This window comes from Triticum urartu, chromosome 7A (assembly GCF_056163025.1).
Source record: "Triticum urartu cultivar PI428250 chromosome 7A, HENAU_Tu73, whole genome shotgun sequence".
Taxonomy (NCBI): Eukaryota; Viridiplantae; Streptophyta; class Magnoliopsida; order Poales; family Poaceae; genus Triticum; species Triticum urartu.
Genome location: NC_141879.1, coordinates 736,750,717 through 736,775,717, shown reverse-complemented (window position 1 = coordinate 736,775,717; position 25,001 = coordinate 736,750,717). Strand labels below are relative to the sequence as shown.

The window sequence follows — 25,001 nt, the reverse complement described above, 5'->3', positions numbered from 1 at the left end:
TAGGCAAGATAAAACTATGAGCATAAAGTAACTGGCACAAGATAGTATACGCTCACGGGATACTAAGCATGAAAGACAATAGGATACGCTAGAGTGCATATGTCTTACACCATATGATATGGAACACGACTCACGACAAATCAAACCAAAGAAAATGAGGTCCAACAAAAAGCAAACACGACACACGACTTGCAAATCCCTACACTCTCTCCCCCTTTGGCATCGAGACACCAAAAGGCAGAGAGGACACCTACTACACAGGTGGTAGCTCAGGCAGAGACGATCACTAGTCGCGCTCCTCGTTGGTCTCGGCAGTGGGAATGGTCTCCTCCCGCTCCTCCTCAGAATCAGTCCACTTATAGCTCTGCTTTGCCATCCAAGCTGCCTCTGGGGTGATGTGCTTCTCGGACCCGCTGGAGACGTCCTCGCCAAACGTCCTCAAGATCCTCTTGTCGCGCCGGCGACTCTCCTTGGAAGCAACATGGGTCCTGTACTGCCCCTTGGCTTGCATACAGAACAAGGTCTTCATCTTGGCCTTCAGCTTCTTAGCCCATGAGGGCTCAGTAAAGGGAGGAGCATACCTAGCAGAGCTATCCTCATCCGCTTCCTCCTCCTCAAGCTCATCCTCACCAACATCCATCTGAGCAGCTGCCGCCTCAGCACGGGTAGTGGTGTTAGCCCACTTAGGCTTGACGCGGAGCTTGACGGGCTCGTGACGGGTCCAGTCGGGGGCCTCAAACTCAACATTGGGATAGAGCTTCTCCCAAGTCTTCGAGATCAGGTGAAACAGGTAAGGACCATAGATGGGTACCTTATGGTTGAACACCGCAAACCTAAGCTCACACCACATGATATGTGAGACATCAAGTGGTTACATCTGAACACGACGCGCCTCCTCACAAATGAGCATCATATCCACGAGATAGGCATGTACCTTATCCTTGTCACCAATACGTGGGAAGAGGGTGTTGCGGAAGATCCGATACATGATGTCAAGGAATGGGTTCAGTGCCCAGGTCTTCTTGCCACTGGGAAGCTTCTTCTCAACATAGTATGGCTGGAGCTTGTTTTTGTTAGCAGACTCGGAGTTGGCATGAGGGCGAACACCAACGGGCTTGTCGAGCCCCTCATAACGAACATGTAGCATATCCATGAAGTCCTTCCACTTGGCGGTCAACTGTTGTCCATTTGTCATCCATGTCAAACTCCGTTCCTCATTAGAGTGGAAGTGGACCGAGGCAAATAACTGAGCCACAATCTCAGGGTCAAAGTCCAGGTGGAACATGATCAAGTCCTCAACCCCAAACTGCTCCACCAGGTCCAAAGCCTCACCAAAATAGTCACGGTGCTTGTCATCCCTCATATGATTCATGTCAATCCAGTGCACATCCACGTAGATGTTCTGCTTGGCCTTGATCACATCCAGATAGATAAGATTCTGCTGCTTGGTCCAGAACATGTCATTCCCTCTGAAGTTTGCACGGGGATTCACATAGGGGTTGATCTTCCTTCGGGTGACAAACTCAGCAAGTGGTATCTCATCCATGCCCATGGAGGGCTCCTTGTTCTTGGTGGCGGTGGTCTTGGTTCTGCGTTGGGGGGCATTGGAGCCCTCTGGAGCTTCACCTTGGTTGCACAGACACTTGGAACCCGTGTCACGGCTGGGATTGGAACGGAGGACATTGGAACCAGAGCCACCACCTATGACACAAAACACACGAACACGCAAGAGAAACGAGAATGATCAATGCAAAGGCCACAGCAAAACAAGTGAAACAAGTAGAAATAGCATTGGGTAGTTGCCACATGTAAGATTTGACACCAACGGTAGTGCCGCACGGATGCACGGAACTAAGTTTTAGTGTTGCTCCAGTCACGGTAGTACCGCGCCAGGATGTCACGGTAGCACCGCAGTGGGAGCGAAAGTAAAATTTTACTGCCGCACCTCGCACGGTAGTACCGCTCCTAAGGAGCGGTAGTACCGCATGAGGTCGGATCCGAAGCACGAATGGATCTGAGCACAGCAGTGACAACGCGGTACTACGGTTGATCAAATCTACCATGGGGCAACATACCAAATATCATCTCTCCACACTAGTACTCTCCTACATCCTACTCTTGCGAAGATTTGGCCTAAAATCTCAAGAACAACATGCATCTCCCCAAAAACCTAGATACGAAAGAATGAACCAAAAAGAGAGGGATTTGGGGAGAAACCTTGTTCCATGGCAAGAGGGCGTGGTGGGGAACGATCCCACCAGATGGAATGCGAGGAGAGCGGCCGGAGACGGAGATCCAACGATGTTCTCCAGTGCCGGTCTTGGGAAGGAAAGAGAGAGAGAGAACTTCGTGGGGAAAAAGAGTTGAATGGGTATGGGGGAGTTGGAACTCCCCCTGCTCGCTCTTAACCCCCACGCGCTCGCATCTGCGCGGTAGTACCGCGGTAGTCCCGCCCGGGTGGAAGTACCGCACACTGGGCGGTAGTACCGCTCGTCCAGCGGCAGTAAAAAAATACTGCCATGCAAAAATGCGGTAGTACCGTGCGCAACTCCAGCGGTAGTACCGTGGCACACCACGGTAGTACCGCAGACCCAAGAAAAATGCAAGTTTCAGAAAAGATAAAAACATCCTTTGCAATAAAACCTTCAAGCGAACGGACACACCAAAGAGCTAATTCACGAGACAACACACGCAAGCTCGACACAAAGAAAGGAAGGCAAGAGACAACAAGGACTAAACACGCAACAGAACCTCTCCAAAGAGAGGGTGGTGGCCGGAGCCACCTATGTTTGAGTCAATTGGTATGGCACCACGAAAAATTATCCTTGGGCCCATGACCAAAACTCGTCTTTGAAGCACAAGTACCATCAACAATGGTTGATGTGAAAGAGTTGATCAATTTATGCATAATGGGGGGAGGGAGAGTTCATTGAGAGAACAACACTCCCCCTATGTCCATGCCTACACCTAGACAAGATAACAAGTTGAGTATGGCGGGGTGTGCAAGGGTTCAAGCAACATTGCTTGAATCAATGATATTTAGCTCATGCCTTAACTCGCGAAATCTTGCTTCATCCAAGGGCTTCGTGAACATATCTACAAGGTTATCATGAGTGTTGACATAGTTGAGGTCGATCTCCCCTCGCCTAATATGATCCCGGATGAAGTGATAACGAATCTCAATATGCTTCGTCTTGAAGTGTTGAACCGGGTTGAGAGAAATCTCGATGGCACTTTCATTGTCATACCAATGAGGCACTTTGTCACATATGACACCGTAATCCTTTAAAGTTTGCCTCATCCATAGAAGTTGTGCACAACAACTACCGGCGGCCACATACTCCGCTTCGGTAGACGAGAGAGACACACAACTTTGCTTCTTGGAAGACCAACTCACCAAAGAGCAACCAAGGAATTGGCACCCTCCGGAAGTGGACTTCCTATCCACTTTGTCTCCCGCCCAATCTGAGTCCGAATATCCTACAAGGTTGAAGTTTGATCCTCTTGGGTACCATAAGCCAAAGTTTGGGGTATGAGTCAAATATCAAAAGATTCACTTGACCGCCACAAAGTGACTTTCCTTAGGTGCGGCTTGAAACCGTGCACAAATTCCCGCACTCAACATGATATCCGGTCTAGATGCACAAAGGTAAAACAAGGAGCCAATCATGGAGTGATATACCTTTTGATCCACCGCTTTACCATTGGGATCTATGTCAAGTTGGCATTTGACGGGCATTGGAGTGGAAGCTGACTTGACTTCACTTAGATTGAATATCTTGAGCATGTCTTGAGTGTATTTGGCTTGGTTGATGAAGGTTCCTTCTCTTCATTGCTTGATTTTGAACCCGGTAAAAAACTTCAACTCTCCCATCATGGACATCTTGAACTTCGAGGTCATGAGAGCGGAAAATTCCTCATTGAAAGTTTTGTTAGGAGAACCAAAGATAATGTCATCAACATATAGTTGGCACACAAAGAACTCCCCTTTGACCTTCTTAGTAAAAAGAGTGGGGTCAATTTTCCCAATTTCAAACCCACGATCTTGCAACAACTCGGTAAGGTGGTCATACCATGCACGTGGGGCTTGTTTAAGGCCATAGAGTGCCTTATTGAGTTGGTACACATGATCGGGGAAATATGGATCCTCGAACCCGGGGGGTTGTTTGACATACACCAACTCATTAATAGGACCATTAAGAAAAGCACTCTTCACATCCATTTGTTGCAACTTGAAGTTATGATGAGAAGCAAAAGCAATCAACAGACGAATAGATTAAAGGCGAGCAACGGGAGAAAAGGTTTCACCGTAGTCGATACCCTCGTCTTGGGAGTAGCCTTGAGCTACCAAGCGAGCCTTGTTGCGGCCAATAATTCCATGAGCATCTTGCTTGTTCTTGAATATCCACTTGGTTCCAATGACATTATGGTTCCCCGTTGGCCTTGGCACCAATCTCCACACCTTGTTGTGCTCGAAGTTGTTGAGTTCTTCATGCATAGCATTAAGCCAATCCGGATCTTCGAGCACCTCATAGACCTTTTGGGGTTCAACACAAGAGACAAACGCGTGATGTTCACAATAGTTTGCTAATTGTCTACGAGTGCTTACCCCCTTTCTTAAGCTTTGAAGCACATTTGTCATGAGGTGATCTTTGGTGGATAGCTTGGATGCAATCTTAGCGGCACGACGCTCCAATTCCTCCTCGGGAGTGAGTTGAGGAGAGGAAACTTGATCATCTTGAGCGTCGTCTTGAGCTTGTTCTTGATCTGGAACTAGCTCGGAGGAGAGAACTTGATCTTGGGCATCACTTGGTGATTCACCACCATCTTGAAGTTGATCTTTCCCTTGATCTTGTTCATTTGGTTGAAGTCCTTCACTTTTTTCTTCGGAGGCGTGTGGGTCTTGAGTTGGCGATGGTTCCATTTGAGTGGAACATTGTCCTTCTCCTTCGACCACAAGGGGTTCCTCAATGTGTAGGATAAAGCCAACACCCATTCTTCTTATGGCTTGGGGAGGAATTTCATCACCTACATCACAAGTACCACTTTGCTCCACTTGGGAGCCATTATTCTCATCAAACTCCACGTTACACGTCTCCTCAATAAGTCCCGTTGACTTACTGAGGACACGGTAAGCATGAGAGTTTGTAGCATAACCAACAAATATGCCCTCATGAGCTCTAGCCTCAAATTTAGACAAATGAACACCTTTCTTGAGAATGAAACACTTACACCCGAATACCCAGAAGTACTTGAGGTTGGGCTTGTTACCGGTGAGTATCTCATATGGAGTCTTGTTCAAGCCTTTGCGGAGGTAAAGCTGATTGGATGCATGACACGCGGTGTTGATGGCTTCGGCCCAAAATTTGTATGGAGACTTGAACTCCACCATCATGGTTCTTGCCGCATCCATCAACGTCCGGTTCTTCCTCTCCGCTACACCATTTTGTTGAGGGGTGTAAGGTGCAGAATATTGATGTTTGATCCCCTCATCACTAAGGAAGTCATCCAAGGTGTAGTTCTTGAACTCGGTGCCGTTGTCACTTCTTATTGTCAAGATCTTTGCATTGTGTTGACGTTGAGCTCCATTTGCAAAGTCAATGCCGGTTTGTTGGGTCTCACTCTTCCTCTTGAAGAAGTACACCCAAGTGTATCTTGAATAGTCATCTACAATCACCAAGCAATACTTTCTACCCCCAAGACTATCAAAGGATTGAGGCCCAAAGAGATCCAAGTGAACGAGCTCCAAAGGCCTCTTTGAGTAAATGATAGTCGTGGGAGGGTGAGCCTTCTCATGTAGCTTTCCTTCAATGCAAGCACGATCTTTGGCAAAACTGACATTTGTTTGTCCACGGACATGGTCCCCATTGAGAAGACTTTGCAAAGATCTCATATTGACATGGGCTAAATGGCGATGCCAAAGCCATCCCACGTCAACTTTAGCCATTAGGCATGTCGCGGTCTTAGTGGGTCGCTCCGAAAAGTTAATCACATAGAGACTGTTCTAGACATGCCCAACAAAGGCTACTTTAAGAGTCTTGCTCCACAAGAGGGCCACAGTATCAATATCAAATAAGGTGTCAAAGCCCATGATTGCAAGTTGACGAACGGAAAGTAAATTGTATGCAAGGGACTCAACAAGCATGACCTTCTCGATGGTGAGATCATGAGAAATGACAACCTTGCCAAGACCCAATACCTTAGAGGACGAGGCATCACCCCACTCGACATTGGTGGGCATAGATGGAATCTTTTGCACGTCCACCACCAAGTCCTTGCTTCCGGTCATATGATTAGTGGCTCCACTATCGAGCAACCATGATCCCCCACCGGAAGCAAACACCTACAAGAGATCAATGCTTGGTTTTAGGTACCCATTTTGTAATGGGTCCTTTGATGTTAGTGATAAGGGTCTTAGGAACCCAAATAGACCATTCAATGTACTCATAAGGAGAACCAACAAATTTAGCATAAGCATGCCCATCACTAGCACGGCATAACACATAGGAAGGGTTAAAGTCACCGACGTTGTTGGAAGGGGCGACATTGCCCTTCTTGACACCACCACCCTTCACATTGTTCTTCTTCTCCTTAGAGGCACCCTCTCCCTCTTTGACAAAAGTTTGCATGAGAGGAGGAGGTCGTTTGGCCTTGTCATTCTTCTTCTTGTTCTTGGACTTGGGTGCAAACCTAATCCCTTCCTTGGCCACAACTTCCTTTTGATTGCTCAAAAGATCGTTGAGGTTCTTATCACCTTGTATGCACGGCACAAGGCCTTTCTCAAGTTGCTCCTTCAACTTTTCATTCTCCTCAACAAGATGCACATGCTCACAACAAGGGTCAGTAGCATTTGCATTATCAATTAAAACCATATGAGGAAAAGTGGCTTTCTCCTTGGTTAGCCTCACTTGGAGTTGATCATGAGACTCTTTAAGAGTAGCATGAGTACTCTTCAAGGCCTTGTGAGCCTTGTCAAGGGTATCAAACTCCTCTTTGAGTCTAGCAAGATCAACACCAAGTTTGGCCTTCTCGGAATTTAGCACACAAGACACAACAAGAGCATGATCAAGATCTTTCTTTAATTTAGCATGATCATCGTTGTATGAATCCTCAAGAGCCAAACGATGACCAAGCTCTTCCTCAAGAGCGTTAGAGAGATCCGATATCTCATCGGCATAGTCACGACTCTGCGCCTCCATCTCAGAGATGGTGTCTTCGTGAGCCTCGATCATGTCATTGGCTTCACCAAGTTGTTCCAAGAGAGCAATGAAGTGCTTCTTGGATTTACCCTTAAGCTTACTCATAAAAGACTCAAACTCATTTTCCTCCATGTTGGACCCCCCACTTTCATCAATGCAATCCGTCAAAGAAGGATGAGTAATGATGGTAGTTTTGATGTTGGGGGTTACCTTGTTGGTGGCCTTAGCCATGAGACACTTGGCGGTGAAGTTCTCATTGGGTGAATCAAAGAGGGACGCCCATGGGGTTGTTGCAATGGCCACGAAGGCCATTGCAACCGTCTCACTGTCTTCATCATCATCATCCTCATTGTACTCTTCTTGTGCCACCAATCCCTTGGGAGGAGCCTTCTTGGTGAATTGGTTCTTGTTGGGGAAAGACTTGGCCTTGTCCTTCCGGATGAGCTTGCCACCATTGTCTTCTCTCTTCTCATAGGGGATATATATATATATATATATATATATATATATATATATATTGATTTGGATGGCGACCTATACTTCCTTTTTGAAAGGATGGTGACCTATTGTTACACTCCTCACACCTACCACACTATTTTGTGGGTGTGGGTGTGGAGGGGGGGGGGGGGGGAAGACCTACGGGCGCGCCTATGTCTCCCTTGGAGTAAGACGTAGGGCAGAAGCGAGGGACTCGGTCGGCCCAGCTCCTGGGAGGCCACAACCTTGATTTTTCTGTTTCTTCTTCATGTTTATTTGTTCTACTTTTGTTTATGCTTTGAAATATTATGAATATATATGTTATAAAATATACTATATATAAAATTGTGGCTCAGCGTGCTGCCCGCCATGGTGGAGCGTGGCGACGTCGCGATCGGAAGATGAGACTTGGCCTAATCGTTTGCATTGGCCACCATAGACGCACGTCGTTTTGGACAACACAACAACATGAAATTCATCGTGTCTACTCGCAACTGACGCACCATGACTCCATGTGTTGTCAAATCTTGTTTTAAGATTATACTAGCAAACATGCATGTGCGTTGTCATGGGAGAAACAAAGTATGCCACACCCCTGGTGAGCTTGGCACTTTTCCTCTTTGTACTATCGTCACATTCTAGCATGCACAGAGTATAATGTAAATATCGCTAAGAACAATTTATAACTGGGGATTCAAAAGAAAACGAAGAACAATTTCAAAGCGGCGAGTTTGGTCAGTTGCCGTGCTCCTCCACCGTGCATGTTATATTGCTAACCAATTTTACGTCAATATGTTTATGCACGCCACACGCCGCACCCTCAAATCATAATGCAGACACATGCGCATTTAGATTAATTACCACGTCCATTTATTCATTCTTTTAATTTCAATTCTATTTGAGCCCATTCATTTAATCAGGTTCCTCTCTCTGCCATCGACCCATGCAGCCATATAATTCTTTTCTTTCCTGTGCTTACTAAAGCGGAATTTATTCCTTTCCTTCCTACAGGTTCGTAATAGCCACATTTAGTCCTTCTTTTAATTTAAATTACTTCTTTTACCTGTGCCCGATCTTTTGTTCATCCAATTTATTTATTCACATCCTTGTTTATTGATTCTCGAGGAGGCTCCTTGCTTTTGGAGGCAACTCACGGAAGCATTTAAATTGGCGAGAATTTGTGTAAGAGGCAAGGCGAAATTAATTATCTCACTCAGTCACATTTTTTGGCCCAAAAAAAGGCGGCGGGGACGGACGGACCGAGCACAAGCGAAAGCTAATACTTATGGCTAGGCAGCCAGGCTTTTTTAGGGCAAGCTTCAAGCACAGGTGAGCAGCTCAATTTTCTAGCAACGCGTAGGTGCAACGACGGGCGCACAAAAAATAAGGACAACTTGGATACAAAATATAATATAGATAAACGGACAAAAAAAAAGGAGAAATGCACCTCTCTTTATTAGTAGTTATAGATTTTTGAGATTTTTATAATGAAAAATAACATTTTTAAAAAAGTACACAAGTACATATATGGAGCGGATTATTAGGCAAAGGGCCTCTGTTTGTAGCAGTCCAGGTTGTCACCGTAGCCGATACCAAAGATGTTGCAGTAGCGTTTGTAAAATCCGATTCGATCCTCAACACGTTCATCATACCCGTGAAAGCACTCGATCCCGCCATTGATGATGTTGGTGATCACGCCGAACCCAGGCACCCGCCCCGCAGCACGGTCCGTCGCCGACGGGTTCCATTGTCCTGTGATCACTGCATGGCTCGATGGCTTGGGCGGTTGCTCCGCCATCCAGAACCACATCGCCGTCTCAAAAGACACGGTTGGATTCACGACCACCAAGTTCGGGTTGCCCAACAGGTCAGCCCCAATGGCCCGTCCTGCCTGCCCGTAGTTGTAGTTGTGAGTTAGCTGGATGGGCCCGCGGCCATAGTAGCGCCTTCGAGGGGCACATGGCCACTGCTCGCTTGGGGTGCAGTAGCTGGAGGTGGTGCGCTCGTGCTTGTAGCAGTAGCCCCATGTGTAGGGCCCATTCGGGGCTGTGGGCCATCCGCCAGTGGTCTCATGGGAGGTCTGCGCTAGGAAGGCAGCTATCTCGCGCTTCCGGGTGGCGATGCCACCAGTGGTACCAAAGCCAGGGAAGGCAGCGGCGGCAGCGATGAAGGCGTCATATGTGTAGAAGCCCTTGGCCTGGCATGCTGGGTCATTACGGTGGAGGAGAATTTGGTTGAAAAGGGAGCGGGAGACGATGGAGGACACACCACCGAAGGGGTAGGGTGTGACAGGCGTGCTGCCGCAGCCAGAGCAATGGCTCTGGCAACCATCGCCACAGTATTCCGGTGTGGAGCCGCACCAGCCGAAGTGGCTACAACAGAGGCAGTTTGGGCATGTCGCCCCGCCAGCCTGCGAGCCGCACTGCACAGCGCGTGCACATGCGATAACCATGGCCGCCGTGGCTAGCACTGCTACCACTGCGAGCGGTCTCATTGTATGCCGTGGCAACTGTAGCGTTGCACTTACAGTTGTAGTGGTGTTTCTGTGTCTGAAGCCATGGGAGTGCATGTATTTATATATCTTTCTCGCTGAAAGAACTAGGTAGCAGATTTGTCTCCTCCTTACTGCCTTCTTTCTCGGAGGCTTAGTTAAAAAATAATAATTGCCGGAGGCTTAGATCCGATCGAGTCTGGTGACTTGATCGAGAGCGACCGTGTGCTTGTATACATGCATGTGGAATTTACGTTGATATGTATATAGATGACGCAGGGTGTTCAAGGACGGATGTCCATGGAATGCAATTCTCCTGTTTCGTATAAAAAATCATCATTTATAATATTTTTGCTGTTGACAGAACCGATGATCAGACAGTTGGCTAGCTGCGCAAGAATTTGCACTGTCCACCCGCCTTGGAGCAACTGTAACCGAGGATCAGACATGGGAGATAGAAGGATTAATTAGTAGGACGTGACTCAAAACAAACCTGATGCAATTAACAAGGAATAAATAGTCTGATGTATGCCATATAAGCGATCCTATTGTTATTTGAGGAAGGGTGGTTGGTCGCAGAGGTACAATAATCTCTACCATGTCACACAAAATGAGCAAAATATGCTGCCATGTCACGAAAAATGAGTGCTCGGATAGAACTGAAATTATGAGCTCACCATTATGGTCACCTTCCGCACCTCCGTTACCCTCATCACCCGCGCCATGGTCTTTATGACTAGAAGCGCCTACTTGATCAATAATGAAATTTGCATAACCGAATTAACCTTTACAACAACAAAAACCTAATGAACACACTTTATGATCTTTGGCAATTTTATTTTTCTAAACAGAATTGAACTTTATAACAAAATGAGAAAATGCCACAAAATTTAATGGACTATAATTGCATGAGATTCTAACATAATCTAATGAGCGTAATTCAACTAGTTTTCATTAACAAACTGAATTTCCTAACGAAATCTAAACAAACAAAACTAAAGTTTGTAAAAACAAATTTTCACTAACGATTTTCATTAACTCTAATTGAATCAAACAACCAAATAGAATTGTCCGCCAGTGCTGGGCAAGTTTCTCACCATGCATGGGGTCACGTGTGTGAGCTTCGCCATCCTCTGCGCCATGCCCCATGTCTCCAGCATCGCCATAGCCACCACAGGCGGCGTCTCCGTCTTCAAGTCAGGAGGCTGGCGCCCTTGACCGCGACCACACCCAGCCATGCCAAGCCTCCCGCGATAGCGGCCTGATGGCGCGCCTCTGGCATGCCCTCGTCCAGGGACGACTGGATGCTCCGTCTGCCACTGGATCGTGCCGACGTGAGCTCGCCCGCGGCCAGTGAGACATAGCCGCCCACGGAAAGGGGCTACATCTCCTCCGCCGGCGACTTGCACGCTTCCTCCGCCGGTGATTTGCAGGCCTCTTCCAAAATATAATGTCCAAAAAAATACGGTTTAGTAAAAAATTATCCAAAATATAATGAATTTCATCCGGTTTATGAAATATGTCCAAAATGTATCGAATCCAGTCAGGTTTATATGAAAATCCGCCATGTTTGCATGAGTTTTGTCCTTTTGGTTTGATCAGTGGCTGAAATGTGTGCGAGCAGCATTAGATGGCGGCCTTCGACATCAGTGTTTGCAGACTAATCCCCTGTCCTCGGACAGAGGCCAAAGCCATTTGTGGGTCAGTGTTGGAGACGCCCTAACGTAGCTAGCTCGATCCTCACGTGAAGCTGTGAAAAATGTGATTTAAAACCTTGAAGCTCAGGGTGAGCAAAAGGGGGTGAAAGGGAAAGTATCAGGTACTCCTATCCTTGGGGTACTCCCGGTGCTCCAAGTTTAAAAAAGCTATTCATAAATGTTTCAAAAAATTCCGGAAAAGTATGAATGTTCACAATGAATGTGACTACAACCCCTAAAAATTTCAGGTCCAAACTTGAAATGACAATAAGAAACAAAAATGTGAAATCTGGCATGAATAGTGTTAAAAAAAGACAAAATCAACATCGAGATTATTCATATCTGGATTTCACATTTTTGTTTGTCAATGTACATTTCAAGTTTGGACCCTCAAAAATAAGTTTGGACCTGAAATTTCTAGGGGTTGTAGTCACATTCCTTGCGAATGTTCATTTTTTTTAAAAAAAAATTGAAAACATTTAAGATTTGTTTTTGAACTTGGGGCATCCGAAGTACTCCAAGGATGGGAGTACTAGATATTTTCCCGGGGTGAAAAGGGGAGGTGGAGCAGGGGCATAATAATCCCGTTCAAGAGCAAATCTAGCGTGAGCGTCATGACAATCTGCCACAGAAAGCGGGGCACAAAGTCAATTTCAGTTGAATATCTACTCCCTATAAATCTTGACAGATGCATCCTCCCTACTTGCTTTCCCTCATATGCTTTCCATTTTTTTGCATGGTAATATGTGTCTCATTTATATAGAATAAAGATTAAGTTACAAGGCACGTAAGCACCGACCATACATAACTGAAAAGATAGGAAAATCCTATGCAGAATACCAGAACCTGTCCCTTTCCTTCGACACCACCGAAGCGGCCACCAAAGGATAAAAAGACAGATCACCTCTTCACCCAAGCTCGATACGGCTCCATCGTTGATCAGCAGCTTTATAGACCTCCAAAGTAGTTTGCTAGAAGCAAAACCATAGCCGTTGAAAGAATCAGACCGGGGCAACATGTCCCTGGACACACCATCTCAAAGGATCGATATAGTTGACTAGATGGGGGGGGGGGGGGGGTGAATAGGCAACTAACAATTTTTAGCTTTTCTTTACCAATTTAAACTTTGCATCAAAGTAGGTTGTCTAGATATGCAACTAGGTGAGCAACCTATATGATGCAACAACAATAAGTAAACAAGCAAGCAAGGGATGCAACACAAGATAAGCTTGCACGAGTAAATGGATGAGATAACCAAGAGTGGAGTCGGTGAAGACGAGGATGTGTTACCAAAGTTCCTTCCCTTTGAGGGGAAGTACGTCTCCGTTGGAGCGGTGTGGAGGCACAATGCTTCCCAAGAAGCCACTAGGGCCACCGTATTCTCCTCACGCCCTCACACAACGCGAGATGTCGTGATTCCACTATTGGTGCCCTGGAAGGCGGCGGCCGAACCTTTACAAACAAGATTGGGGCAATCTCCACAACTTAATTGGAGGCTCCCAACAACACCACGAAGCTTCACCATAATGGAGTATGGCTCCATGATGACCTCAACCGTCTAGGGTGCTCAAACACCCAAGAGTAACAAGATCCGCGAGGGATTAGTGGGGGGAATCAAGTATCTCTTGGTGGATGTGTAGATCTAGGCCTTCTCAACCGATCCCTAGGAGATCAACAAGTTTGATCGGCCAGGGAGAGATATCGGGCTAAAATGGAGCTTGGAGCAACAATGGAGCTTGGGGGTGGAAGAGGTGGTCAACTCGGAGAAGAAGACTCCCCTTTTATAGTAAGAGAACAAATCCAACCGTTATCCACCAACTCAGCCTGCGACACACGGTACTACCGCACCGGAGACGCGGTACTACCGCTAGGGCACACGGTACTACCACAACGCACTGCGGTACTACCGCCCATGTAGCAGAATCCAAAGCAGCCTTGATGCGGTGAAGTAGAGGGCGGTAGAACCGCTGGCGCAGTACTACCGCAAGGCAGGGATAGGCCAGTTTTGGGAAGGCACGGAAATATAAAAATACATCCATGGCAATCCGCTGAGTTGGGATCGGTGCAAAAATCCGACACGGTAGTACTGCACCTTGCAAGCGATACTACCACGTAGGGCGCGGATGTAAAAAATTACATCCGCCCCTACTTCCGCTCATGTCGCTGTGCTAGGCCAGGGCTCACGGTACTACCACGCCCATGGGGTGGTACTACCGCATAGGGCGCGAATGTAAAAAATTACATCCGCCCCTACAACCGCTCAAGCGGCTGAGCCTGGCCAGAGGCCACGGTACCGCTCCTGAGGAGCGGTACTACTGTGAGTACCTGCGGTACTACCGCCCCTACGGCCGGTACTACCGCAAGGCTCTGCGGTACTATCACTCGGGAGAGCAGTACTACCGCATGCCCCAGATCAACAACACTAGGAATCCTTCATTTTGCAAAGACAAGGAAAAAACGGAGGATGCTCCAAAGAGCCAAAGGAAAGGTGGTGCAAAGGAAACAGATGTGTACGTGTTGATTCCACCCAAACCTTTCCAACGCGGACCCCCTCTTAATAGTATGACTTAATGATATGTCTGAAATGCTCAATGCACACAATTAGTCCGCAAAGGCATTGTCATCAATCACCAAAACTACTCAGGGATAAATATGCCCTTACAATCCCCCCTTTTTGGTGGATTGATGACAATACGGGATTTGCACAAAGGGATATAAAGAGAAACAACGGCAATCCCACCATCTATAAAATATAGACGGGCTCCCCCTAGATGTGTGCATATTAGAGAAGTGCTTTGGACTGCATGACACACATGCTAGGATCAACACTCCTCCTATATTTTATAGACAAGGCATATCTTGCAATAATGAACCTAACACTAAGCAAGTAGGCAAGATAAAACTATGAGCATAAAGTAACTGGCACAAGATAGTATACGCTCACGGGATACTAAGCATGAAAGACAATAGGATACGCTAGAGTGCATATGTCTTACACCATATGATATGGAACACGACTCACGACAAATCAAACCAAAGAAAATGAGGTCCAACAAAAAGCAAACACGACACACGACTTGCAAATCCCTACACTCTCTCCCCCTTTGGCATCGAGACACCAAAAGGCAGAGAGGACACCTACTACACAGGTGGTAGCTCAGGCAGAGACGATCACTAGTCGCGCTCCTCGTTGGTCTCGGCAGTGGGAATGGTCTCCTCCCGCTCCTCCTCAGAATCAGTCCACTTATAGCTCTGCTTTGCCATCCAAGCTGCCTCTGGGGTGATGTGCTTCTCGGACCCGCTGGAGACGTCCTCGCCAAACGTCCTCAAGATCCTCTTGTCGCGCCGGCGACTCTCCTTGGAAGCAACATGGGTCCTGTACTGCCCCTTGGCTTGCATACAGAACAAGGTCTTCATCTTGGCCTTCAGCTTCTTAGCCCATGAGGGCTCAGTAAAGGGAGGAGCATACCTAGCAGAGCTATCCTCATCCGCTTCCTCCTCCTCAAGCTCATCCTCACCAACATCCATCTGAGCAGCTGCCGCCTCAGCACGGGTAGTGGTGTTAGCCCACTTAGGCTTGACGCGGAGCTTGACGGGCTCGTGACGGGTCCAGTCGGGGGCCTCAAACTCAACATTGGGATAGAGCTTCTCCCAAGTCTTCGAGATCAGGTGAAACAGGTAAGGACCATAGATGGGTACCTTATGGTTGAACACCGCAAACCTAAGCTCACACCACATGATATGTGAGACATCAAGTGGTTACATCTGAACACGACGCGCCTCCTCACAAATGAGCATCATATCCACGAGATAGGCATGTACCTTATCCTTGTCACCAATACGTGGGAAGAGGGTGTTGCGGAAGATCCGATACATGATGTCAAGGAATGGGTTCAGTGCCCAGGTCTTCTTGCCACTGGGAAGCTTCTTCTCAACATAGTATGGCTGGAGCTTGTTTTTGTTAGCAGACTCGGAGTTGGCATGAGGGCGAACACCAACGGGCTTGTCGAGCCCCTCATAACGAACATGTAGCATATCCATGAAGTCCTTCCACTTGGCGGTCAACTGTTGTCCATTTGTCATCCATGTCAAACTCCGTTCCTCATTAGAGTGGAAGTGGACCGAGGCAAATAACTGAGCCACAATCTCAGGGTCAAAGTCCAGGTGGAACATGATCAAGTCCTCAACCCCAAACTGCTCCACCAGGTCCAAAGCCTCACCAAAATAGTCACGGTGCTTGTCATCCCTCATATGATTCATGTCAATCCAGTGCACATCCACGTAGATGTTCTGCTTGGCCTTGATCACATCCAGATAGATAAGATTCTGCTGCTTGGTCCAGAACATGTCATTCCCTCTGAAGTTTGCACGGGGATTCACATAGGGGTTGATCTTCCTTCGGGTGACAAACTCAGCAAGTGGTATCTCATCCATGCCCATGGAGGGCTCCTTGTTCTTGGTGGCGGTGGTCTTGGTTCTGCGTTGGGGGGCATTGGAGCCCTCTGGAGCTTCACCTTGGTTGCACAGACACTTGGAACCCGTGTCACGGCTGGGATTGGAACGGAGGACATTGGAACCAGAGCCACCACCTATGACACAAAACACACGAACACGCAAGAGAAACGAGAATGATCAATGCAAAGGCCACAGCAAAACAAGTGAAACAAGTAGAAATAGCATTGGGTAGTTGCCACATGTAAGATTTGACACCAACGGTAGTGCCGCACGGATGCACGGAACTAAGTTTTAGTGTTGCTCCAGTCACGGTAGTACCGCGCCAGGATGTCACGGTAGCACCGCAGTGGGAGCGAAAGTAAAATTTTACTGCCGCACCTCGCACGGTAGTACCGCTCCTAAGGAGCGGTAGTACCGCATGAGGTCGGATCCGAAGCACGAATGGATCTGAGCACAGCAGTGACAACGCGGTACTACGGTTGATCAAATCTACCATGGGGCAACATACCAAATATCATCTCTCCACACTAGTACTCTCCTACATCCTACTCTTGCGAAGATTTGGCCTAAAATCTCAAGAACAACATGCATCTCCCCAAAAACCTAGATACGAAAGAATGAACCAAAAAGAGAGGGATTTGGGGAGAAACCTTGTTCCATGGCAAGAGGGCGTGGTGGGGAACGATCCCACCAGACGGAATGCGAGGAGAGCGGCCGGAGACGGAGATCCAACGATGTTCTCCAGTGCCGGTCTTGGGAAGGAAAGAGAGAGAGAGAACTTCGTGGGGAAAAAGAGTTGAATGGGTATGGGGGAGTTGGAACTCCCCCTGCTCGCTCTTAACCCCCACGCGCTCGCATCTGCGCGGTAGTACCGCGGTAGTCCCGCCCGGGTGGAAGTACCGCACACTGGGCGGTAGTACCGCTCGTCCAGCGGCAGTAAAAAAATACTGCCATGCAAAAATGCGGTAGTACCGTGCGCAACTCCAGCGGTAGTACCGTGGCACACCACGGTAGTACCGCAGACCCAAGAAAAATGCAAGTTTCAGAAAAGATAAAAACATCCTTTGCAATAAAACCTTCAAGCGAACGGACACACCAAAGAGCTAATTCACGAGACAACACACGCAAGCTCGACACAAAGAAAGGAAGGCAAGAGACAACAAGGACTAAACACGCAACAGAACCTCTCCAAAGAGAGGGTGGTGGCCGGAGCCACCTATGTTTGAGTCAATTGGTATGGCACCACGAAAAATTATCCTTGGGCCCATGACCAAAACTCGTCTTTGAAGCACAAGTACCATCAACAATGGTTGATGTGAAAGAGTTGATCAATTTATGCATAATGGGGGGAGGGAGAGTTCATTGAGAGAACAACACTCCCCCTATGTCCATGCCTACACCTAGACAAGATAACAAGTTGAGTATGGCGGGGTGTGCAAGGGTTCAAGCAACATTGCTTGAATCAATGATATTTAGCTCATGCCTTAACTCGCGAAATCTTGCTTCATCCAAGGGCTTCGTGAACATATCTACAAGGTTATCATGAGTGTTGACATAGTTGAGGTCGATCTCCCCTCGCCTAATATGATCCCGGATGAAGTGATAACGAATCTCAATATGCTTCGTCTTGAAGTGTTGAACCGGGTTGAGAGAAATCTCGATGGCACTTTCATTGTCATACCAATGAGGCACTTTGTCACATATGACACCGTAATCCTTTAAAGTTTGCCTCATCCATAGAAGTTGTGCACAACAACTACCGGCGGCCACATACTCCGCTTCGGTAGACGAGAGAGACACACAACTTTGCTTCTTGGAAGACCAACTCACCAAAGAGCAACCAAGGAATTGGCACCCTCCGGAAGTGGACTTCCTATCCACTTTGTCTCCCGCCCAATCTGAGTCCGAATATCCTACAAGGTTGAAGTTTGATCCTCTTGGGTACCATAAGCCAAAGTTTGGGGTATGAGTCAAATATCAAAAGATTCACTTGACCGCCACAAAGTGACTTTCCTTAGGTGCGGCTTGAAACCGTGCACAAATTCCCGCACTCAACATGATATCCGGTCTAGATGCACAAAGGTAAAACAAGGAGCCAATCATGGAGTGATATACCTTTTGATCCACCGCTTTACCATTGGGATCTATGTCAAGTTGGCATTTGACGGGCATTGGAGTGGAAGCTGACTTGACTTCACTTAGATTGAATATCTTGAGCATGTCTTGAGTGTATTTGGCTTGGTTGATGAAGGTTCCTTCTCTTCATTGCTTGATTTTGAACCCGGTAAAAAACTTCAACTCTCCCATCATGGACATCTTGAACTTCGAGGTCATGAGAGCGGAAAATTCCTCATTGAAAGTTTTGTTAGGAGAACCAAAGATAATGTCATCAACATATAGTTGGCACACAAAGAACTCCCCTTTGACCTTCTTAGTAAAAAGAGTGGGGTCAATTTTCCCAATTTCAAACCCACGATCTTGCAACAACTCGGTAAGGTGGTCATACCATGCACGTGGGGCTTGTTTAAGGCCATAGAGTGCCTTATTGAGTTGGTACACATGATCGGGGAAATATGGATCCTCGAACCCGGGGGGTTGTTTGACATACACCAACTCATTAATAGGACCATTAAGAAAAGCACTCTTCACATCCATTTGTTGCAACTTGAAGTTATGATGAGAAGCAAAAGCAATCAACAGACGAATAGATTAAAGGCGAGCAACGGGAGAAAAGGTTTCACCGTAGTCGATACCCTCGTCTTGGGAGTAGCCTTGAGCTACCAAGCGAGCCTTGTTGCGGCCAATAATTCCATGAGCATCTTGCTTGTTCTTGAATATCCACTTGGTTCCAATGACATTATGGTTCCCCGTTGGCCTTGGCACCAATCTCCACACCTTGTTGTGCTCGAAGTTGTTGAGTTCTTCATGCATAGCATTAAGCCAATCCGGATCTTCGAGCACCTCATAGACCTTTTGGGGTTCAACACAAGAGACAAACGCGTGATGTTCACAATAGTTTGCTAATTGTCTACGAGTGCTTACCCCCTTTCTTAAGCTTTGAAGCACATTTGTCATGAGGTGATCTTTGGTGGATAGCTTGGATGCAATCTTAGCGGCACGACGCTCCAATTCCTCCTCGGGAGTGAGTTGAGGAGAGGAAACTTGATCATCTTGAGCGTCGTCTTGAGCTTGTTCTTGATCTGGAACTAGCTCGGAGGAGAGAACTTGATCTTGGGCATCACTTGGTGATTCACCACCATCTTGAAGTTGATCTTTCCCTTGATCTTGTTCATTTGGTTGAAGTCCTTCACTTTTTTCTTCGGAGGCGTGTGGGTCTTGAGTTGGCGATGGTTCCATTTGAGTGGAACATTGTCCTTCTCCTTCGACCACAAGGGGTTCCTCAATGTGTAGGATAAAGCCAACACCCATTCTTCTTATGGCTTGGGGAGGAATTTCATCACCTACATCACAAGTACCACTTTGCTCCACTTGGGAGCCATTATTCTCATCAAACTCCACGTTACACGTCTCCTCAATAAGTCCCGTTGACTTACTGAGGACACGGTAAGCATGAGAGTTTGTAGCATAACCAACAAATATGCCCTCATGAGCTCTAGCCTCAAATTTAGACAAATGAACACCTTTCTTGAGAATGAAACACTTACACCCGAATACCCAGAAGTACTTGAGGTTGGGCTTGTTACCGGTGAGTATCTCATATGGAGTCTTGTTCAAGCCTTTGCGGAGGTAAAGCTGATTGGATGCATGACACGCGGTGTTGATGGCTTCGGCCCAAAATTTGTATGGAGACTTGAACTCCACCATCATGGTTCTTGCCGCATCCATCAACGTCCGGTTCTTCCTCTCCGCTACACCATTTTGTTGAGGGGTGTAAGGTGCAGAATATTGATGTTTGATCCCCTCATCACTAAGGAAGTCATCCAAGGTGTAGTTCTTGAACTCGGTGCCGTTGTCACTTCTTATTGTCAAGATCTTTGCATTGTGTTGACGTTGAGCTCCATTTGCAAAGTCAATGCCGGTTTGTTGGGTCTCACTCTTCCTCTTGAAGAAGTACACCCAAGTGTATCTTGAATAGTCATCTACAATCACCAAGCAATACTTTCTACCCCCAAGACTATCAAAGGATTGAGGCCCAAAGAGATCCAAGTGAACGAGCTCCAAAGGCCTCTTTGAGTAAATGATAGTCGTGGGAGGGTGAGCCTTCTCATGTAGCTTTCCTTCAATGCAAGCACGATCTTTGGCAAAACTGACATTTGTTTGTCCACGGACATGGTCCCCATTGAGAAGACTTTGCAAAGATCTCATATTGACATGGGCTAAATGGCGATGCCAAAGCCATCCCACGTCAACTTTAGCCATTAGGCATGTCGCGGTCTTAGTGGGTCGCTCCGAAAAGTTAATCACATAGAGACTGTTCTAGACATGCCCAACAAAGGCTACTTTAAGAGTCTTGCTCCACAAGAGGGCCACAGTATCAATATCAAATAAGGTGTCAAAGCCCATGATTGCAAGTTGACGAACGGAAAGTAAATTGTATGCAAGGGACTCAACAAGCATGACCTTCTCGATGGTGAGATCATGAGAAATGACAACCTTGCCAAGACCCAATACCTTAGAGGACGAGGCATCACCCCACTCGACATTGGTGGGCATAGATGGAATCTTTTGCACGTCCACCACCAAGTCCTTGCTTCCGGTCATATGATTAGTGGCTCCACTATCGAGCAACCATGATCCCCCACCGGAAGCAAACACCTACAAGAGATCAATGCTTGGTTTTAGGTACCCATTTTGTAATGGGTCCTTTGATGTTAGTGATAAGGGTCTTAGGAACCCAAATAGACCATTCAATGTACTCATAAGGAGAACCAACAAATTTAGCATAAGCATGCCCATCACTAGCACGGCATAACACATAGGAAGGGTTAAAGTCACCGACGTTGTTGGAAGGGGCGACATTGCCCTTCTTGACACCACCACCCTTCACATTGTTCTTCTTCTCCTTAGAGGCACCCTCTCCCTCTTTGACAAAAGTTTGCATGAGAGGAGGAGGTCGTTTGGCCTTGTCATTCTTCTTCTTGTTCTTGGACTTGGGTGCAAACCTAATCCCTTCCTTGGCCACAACTTCCTTTTGATTGCTCAAAAGATCGTTGAGGTTCTTATCACCTTGTATGCACGGCACAAGGCCTTTCTCAAGTTGCTCCTTCAACTTTTCATTCTCCTCAACAAGATGCACATGCTCACAACAAGGGTCAGTAGCATTTGCATTATCAATTAAAACCATATGAGGAAAAGTGGCTTTCTCCTTGGTTAGCCTCACTTGGAGTTGATCATGAGACTCTTTAAGAGTAGCATGAGTACTCTTCAAGGCCTTGTGAGCCTTGTCAAGGGTATCAAACTCCTCTTTGAGTCTAGCAAGATCAACACCAAGTTTGGCCTTCTCGGAATTTAGCACACAAGACACAACAAGAGCATGATCAAGATCTTTCTTTAATTTAGCATGATCATCGTTGTATGAATCCTCAAGAGCCAAACGATGACCAAGCTCTTCCTCAAGAGCGTTAGAGAGATCCGATATCTCATCGGCATAGTCACGACTCTGCGCCTCCATCTCAGAGATGGTGTCTTCGTGAGCCTCGATCATGTCATTGGCTTCACCAAGTTGTTCCAAGAGAGCAATGAAGTGCTTCTTGGATTTACCCTTAAGCTTACTCATAAAAGACTCAAACTCATTTTCCTCCATGTTGGACCCCCCACTTTCATCAATGCAATCCGTCAAAGAAGGATGAGTAATGATGGTAGTTTTGATGTTGGGGGTTACCTTGTTGGTGGCCTTAGCCATGAGACACTTGGCGGTGAAGTTCTCATTGGGTGAATCAAAGAGGGACGCCCGTGGGGTTGTTGCAATGGCCACGAAGGCCATTGCAACCGTCTCACTGTCTTCATCATCATCATCCTCATTGTACTCTTCTTGTGCCACCAATCCCTTGGGAGGAGCCTTCTTGGTGAATTGGTTCTTGTTGGGGAAAGACTTGGCCTTGTCCTTCCGGATGAGCTTGCCACCATTGTCTTCTCTCTTCTCATAGGGGCACTCCGCAACAAAGTGGCCCACATTGCCACAATTGTAGCAAGTCCTTACACATTTCTTGCTCTTGGCGCCACTTGAGTTGCTCTTGTTGAAGTTGGACCTTGAGTTCTTCTTGCTCCAAAATTGTCTTGAAGCGAGAGCCACGTGCTCATCATAATCATATTTTGTATCCTCGGGGTTGCTCTCTTCTTGTTCCTCTTCCTCCTCTTCTTCCACACTATCCTTGGCTTTCAAGTCAAGGTTGGGATTCTTTGCTCTTTGAGAACGTAACACCGCATTGTCAGCGGTCTTGTCCAATATACTCATTGCCACAAACTCATCCAACACTTCACTTGAGGACGAGGTGTGGAAGTCCGGCCTTTGACGGATGACGGAGGACATGGCCTTATGGTAAGGCATAATGGCTTAGAGAAACTTCCACTTGATCCAATTGTCATTTGTATCCTTGCTCCCATGATCTCGGAGTGAGACTGCGAGTGTGGTTAGTCTCCAGTAGAGCTCACGAGGTTCTTCACCCTCATTCATTGCAAATTCATCGGCTTCATCTTGCACCACTTCATAGTTGGAGCATTGAATGCTTGTGCTTCCCTTGTAAAGGGATACAACATGGTGCCATGCTTCCTTTGCCATGGTGAACGGTCGGAGATGCGCAATGTCTTCAGAAGGAATTGCATCTTGGATGATGAAGATAGCATTCTCATTGAATTGATGATCCGCGACTTCTCTTGGGGTGAAGTTGCTTGGGTCATGCGGATAGAAACCTTGCTCAATGATTCTCCAAAGGTTAGTATTAACATGATTTAAATGACGCTTAAAGTGATAGACCCAAGCGTCAAAATCCTCATTTTTCACAATCTTAGGTGGAGAACCGACATGATTTATATGAGTGGAGGGAATAGGTCCTCCATAGGTAAGTGGAGGTTCCACATGGGCAAAGATGCCATTACCACTTTTGCCACTAGACAAAGGAACTTTATCACTATAAGCTTCCCCCTTGTCGGAGTTAGCATCCGTCACCTTGTTAGTGGGATCGACCACTTCCAACGGTGCCGTGGACAATTTAAGGCCATCAAGAAAATTCTTAAGCATGCCTTTGACCTCGGTCGTCATGGAAGTTTTCAATGTGTCCAAAGCCACATTGAACTCCTCACGTGAGACCAAGGTTCCCCCGTTGGCCGCAGACGAGGACGGAATAACACCAGGGTGCTCCTCCTCAACGTCTATGGTGTCAACCATACTCTCTGGACGATAAAGTCCTTAATAAAGAGACGAGGCTCTGATACCAATTGAAAGGATCGATATAGTTGACTAGTGGGGGGGGTGAATAGGCAACTAACAATTTTTAGCTTTTCTTTACCAATTTAAACTTTGCATCAAAGTAGGTTGTCTAGATATGCAACTAGGTGAGCAACCTATATGATGCAACAACAACAAGCACACAAGCAAGCAAGGGATATAACACAAATAAGCTTGCACAAGTAAAGGCACGAGATAACCAAGAGTGGAGCCGGTGAAGACGAGGATGTGTTACCGAAGTTCCTTCCTTTTGAGGGGAAGTACATCTCCGTTGGAGCGGTGTGGAGGCACAATGCTCCCCAAGAAGCCACTAGGGCCACCGTATTCTCCTCACACCCTCACACAATGCGAGATGCCGTGATTCCACTATTGGTGCCCTTGGAGGCGGCGACCGGACCTTTACAAAGAAGGTTGCGGCAATCTCCACAACTTAATTGGAGTCTCCCAACGACACCATGAAGCTTCACCACAATGTAATATGGCTCCACGGTGACCTCAACCATCTAGGGTGCTCAAACACCCAAGAGTAACAAGATCCGCAAGGGATTAGTGGGGGGAATCACATTTCTCTTGGTGGAAGTGTAGATCGGGGCCTTCTCAACCAATCCCTAGAAAATCAACAAGTTTGATTGGCTAGGGAGAGAGATCGAGCGAAAATGGAACTTGGAGCAAAAATGGAGCTTGGGGATGGAAGAGGTGGTCAACTCAGAGAAGAAGATACCCCTTATATAGTGGAAGAACAAATCCAACCGTTACCCACCAACTCAGCCTGCGTAGCATGGTACTACCATGCCGGGGACGCGGTACTACCGCAAGGGCACACGGTACTACCGCAGGGCACCCCGGTACTACCGCCCGTGCAGCAGAAACCAGAACAGCCCAGATGCAGTGAAGCAGAGGGCGATAGAACCGCTGGCGCGGTACTACCGCTCCCCCTTGCGGTACTACCGCAAGGCAGGGATAGTCCAGATTTTGGGAAGGCACAGACCTATAAAAATACATCCATGGCAACTTCCGCTGAGTTGGGATATATGCAAAAATCCGACAGTGTTGGCAACTTCCGCTGAGTTGGGATATAACCAAGAGTGGAGTCGGTGATGATGAGGATGTGGTACCGAAGTTCCTTCCCTTTGAGGGGAAGTACGTCTCCGTTGGAGCGGTGTGGAGGCACAATGCTCCCCAAGAAGCCACTAGGGCCACCGTATTCTCCTCACGCCCTCACACAATGCGAGATGTCGTGATTCCACTATTGGTGCCCTTGAAGGCAGCGACCGAAC

The 25,001-nt window shown here is 47.1% G+C and overlaps 1 protein-coding gene across 3 annotated transcripts; it reads right to left on the bottom strand.

The window, feature by feature from the left end:
- Nucleotides 1-9,216: 9,216 nt before the first annotated feature.
- Nucleotides 9,217-10,170, bottom strand: LOC147962484 (26 kDa endochitinase 2-like). 3 transcript variants are annotated; one of them, XM_087534026.1, is made up of 2 exons: nucleotides 10,109-10,170; nucleotides 9,217-9,949 (listed from the first exon to the last, which is right to left on the bottom strand). In XM_087534026.1, the coding sequence occupies exons 1-2, from the start codon at nucleotides 10,168-10,170 to the stop codon at nucleotides 9,217-9,219; spliced, it is 795 nt and encodes a 264-aa protein (XP_087390152.1). The 3 variants fall into 3 exon arrangements, with proteins under 3 accessions (XP_087390152.1, XP_087390151.1, XP_087390153.1); XM_087534025.1 differs by having other exon boundaries at nucleotides 9,217-9,968; nucleotides 10,125-10,170; XM_087534027.1 differs by having other exon boundaries at nucleotides 9,217-10,143.
- Between the last annotated feature and the right edge of the window lie 14,831 nt (nucleotides 10,171-25,001).

Excerpts from the sequence above, each read along its gene's own strand:
- LOC147962484 (XM_087534027.1), bottom strand. The coding sequence starts at position 10,128 with ATGGTTATCGCATGTGCACGCGCTGTGCAGTGCGGCTCGCAGGCTGGC.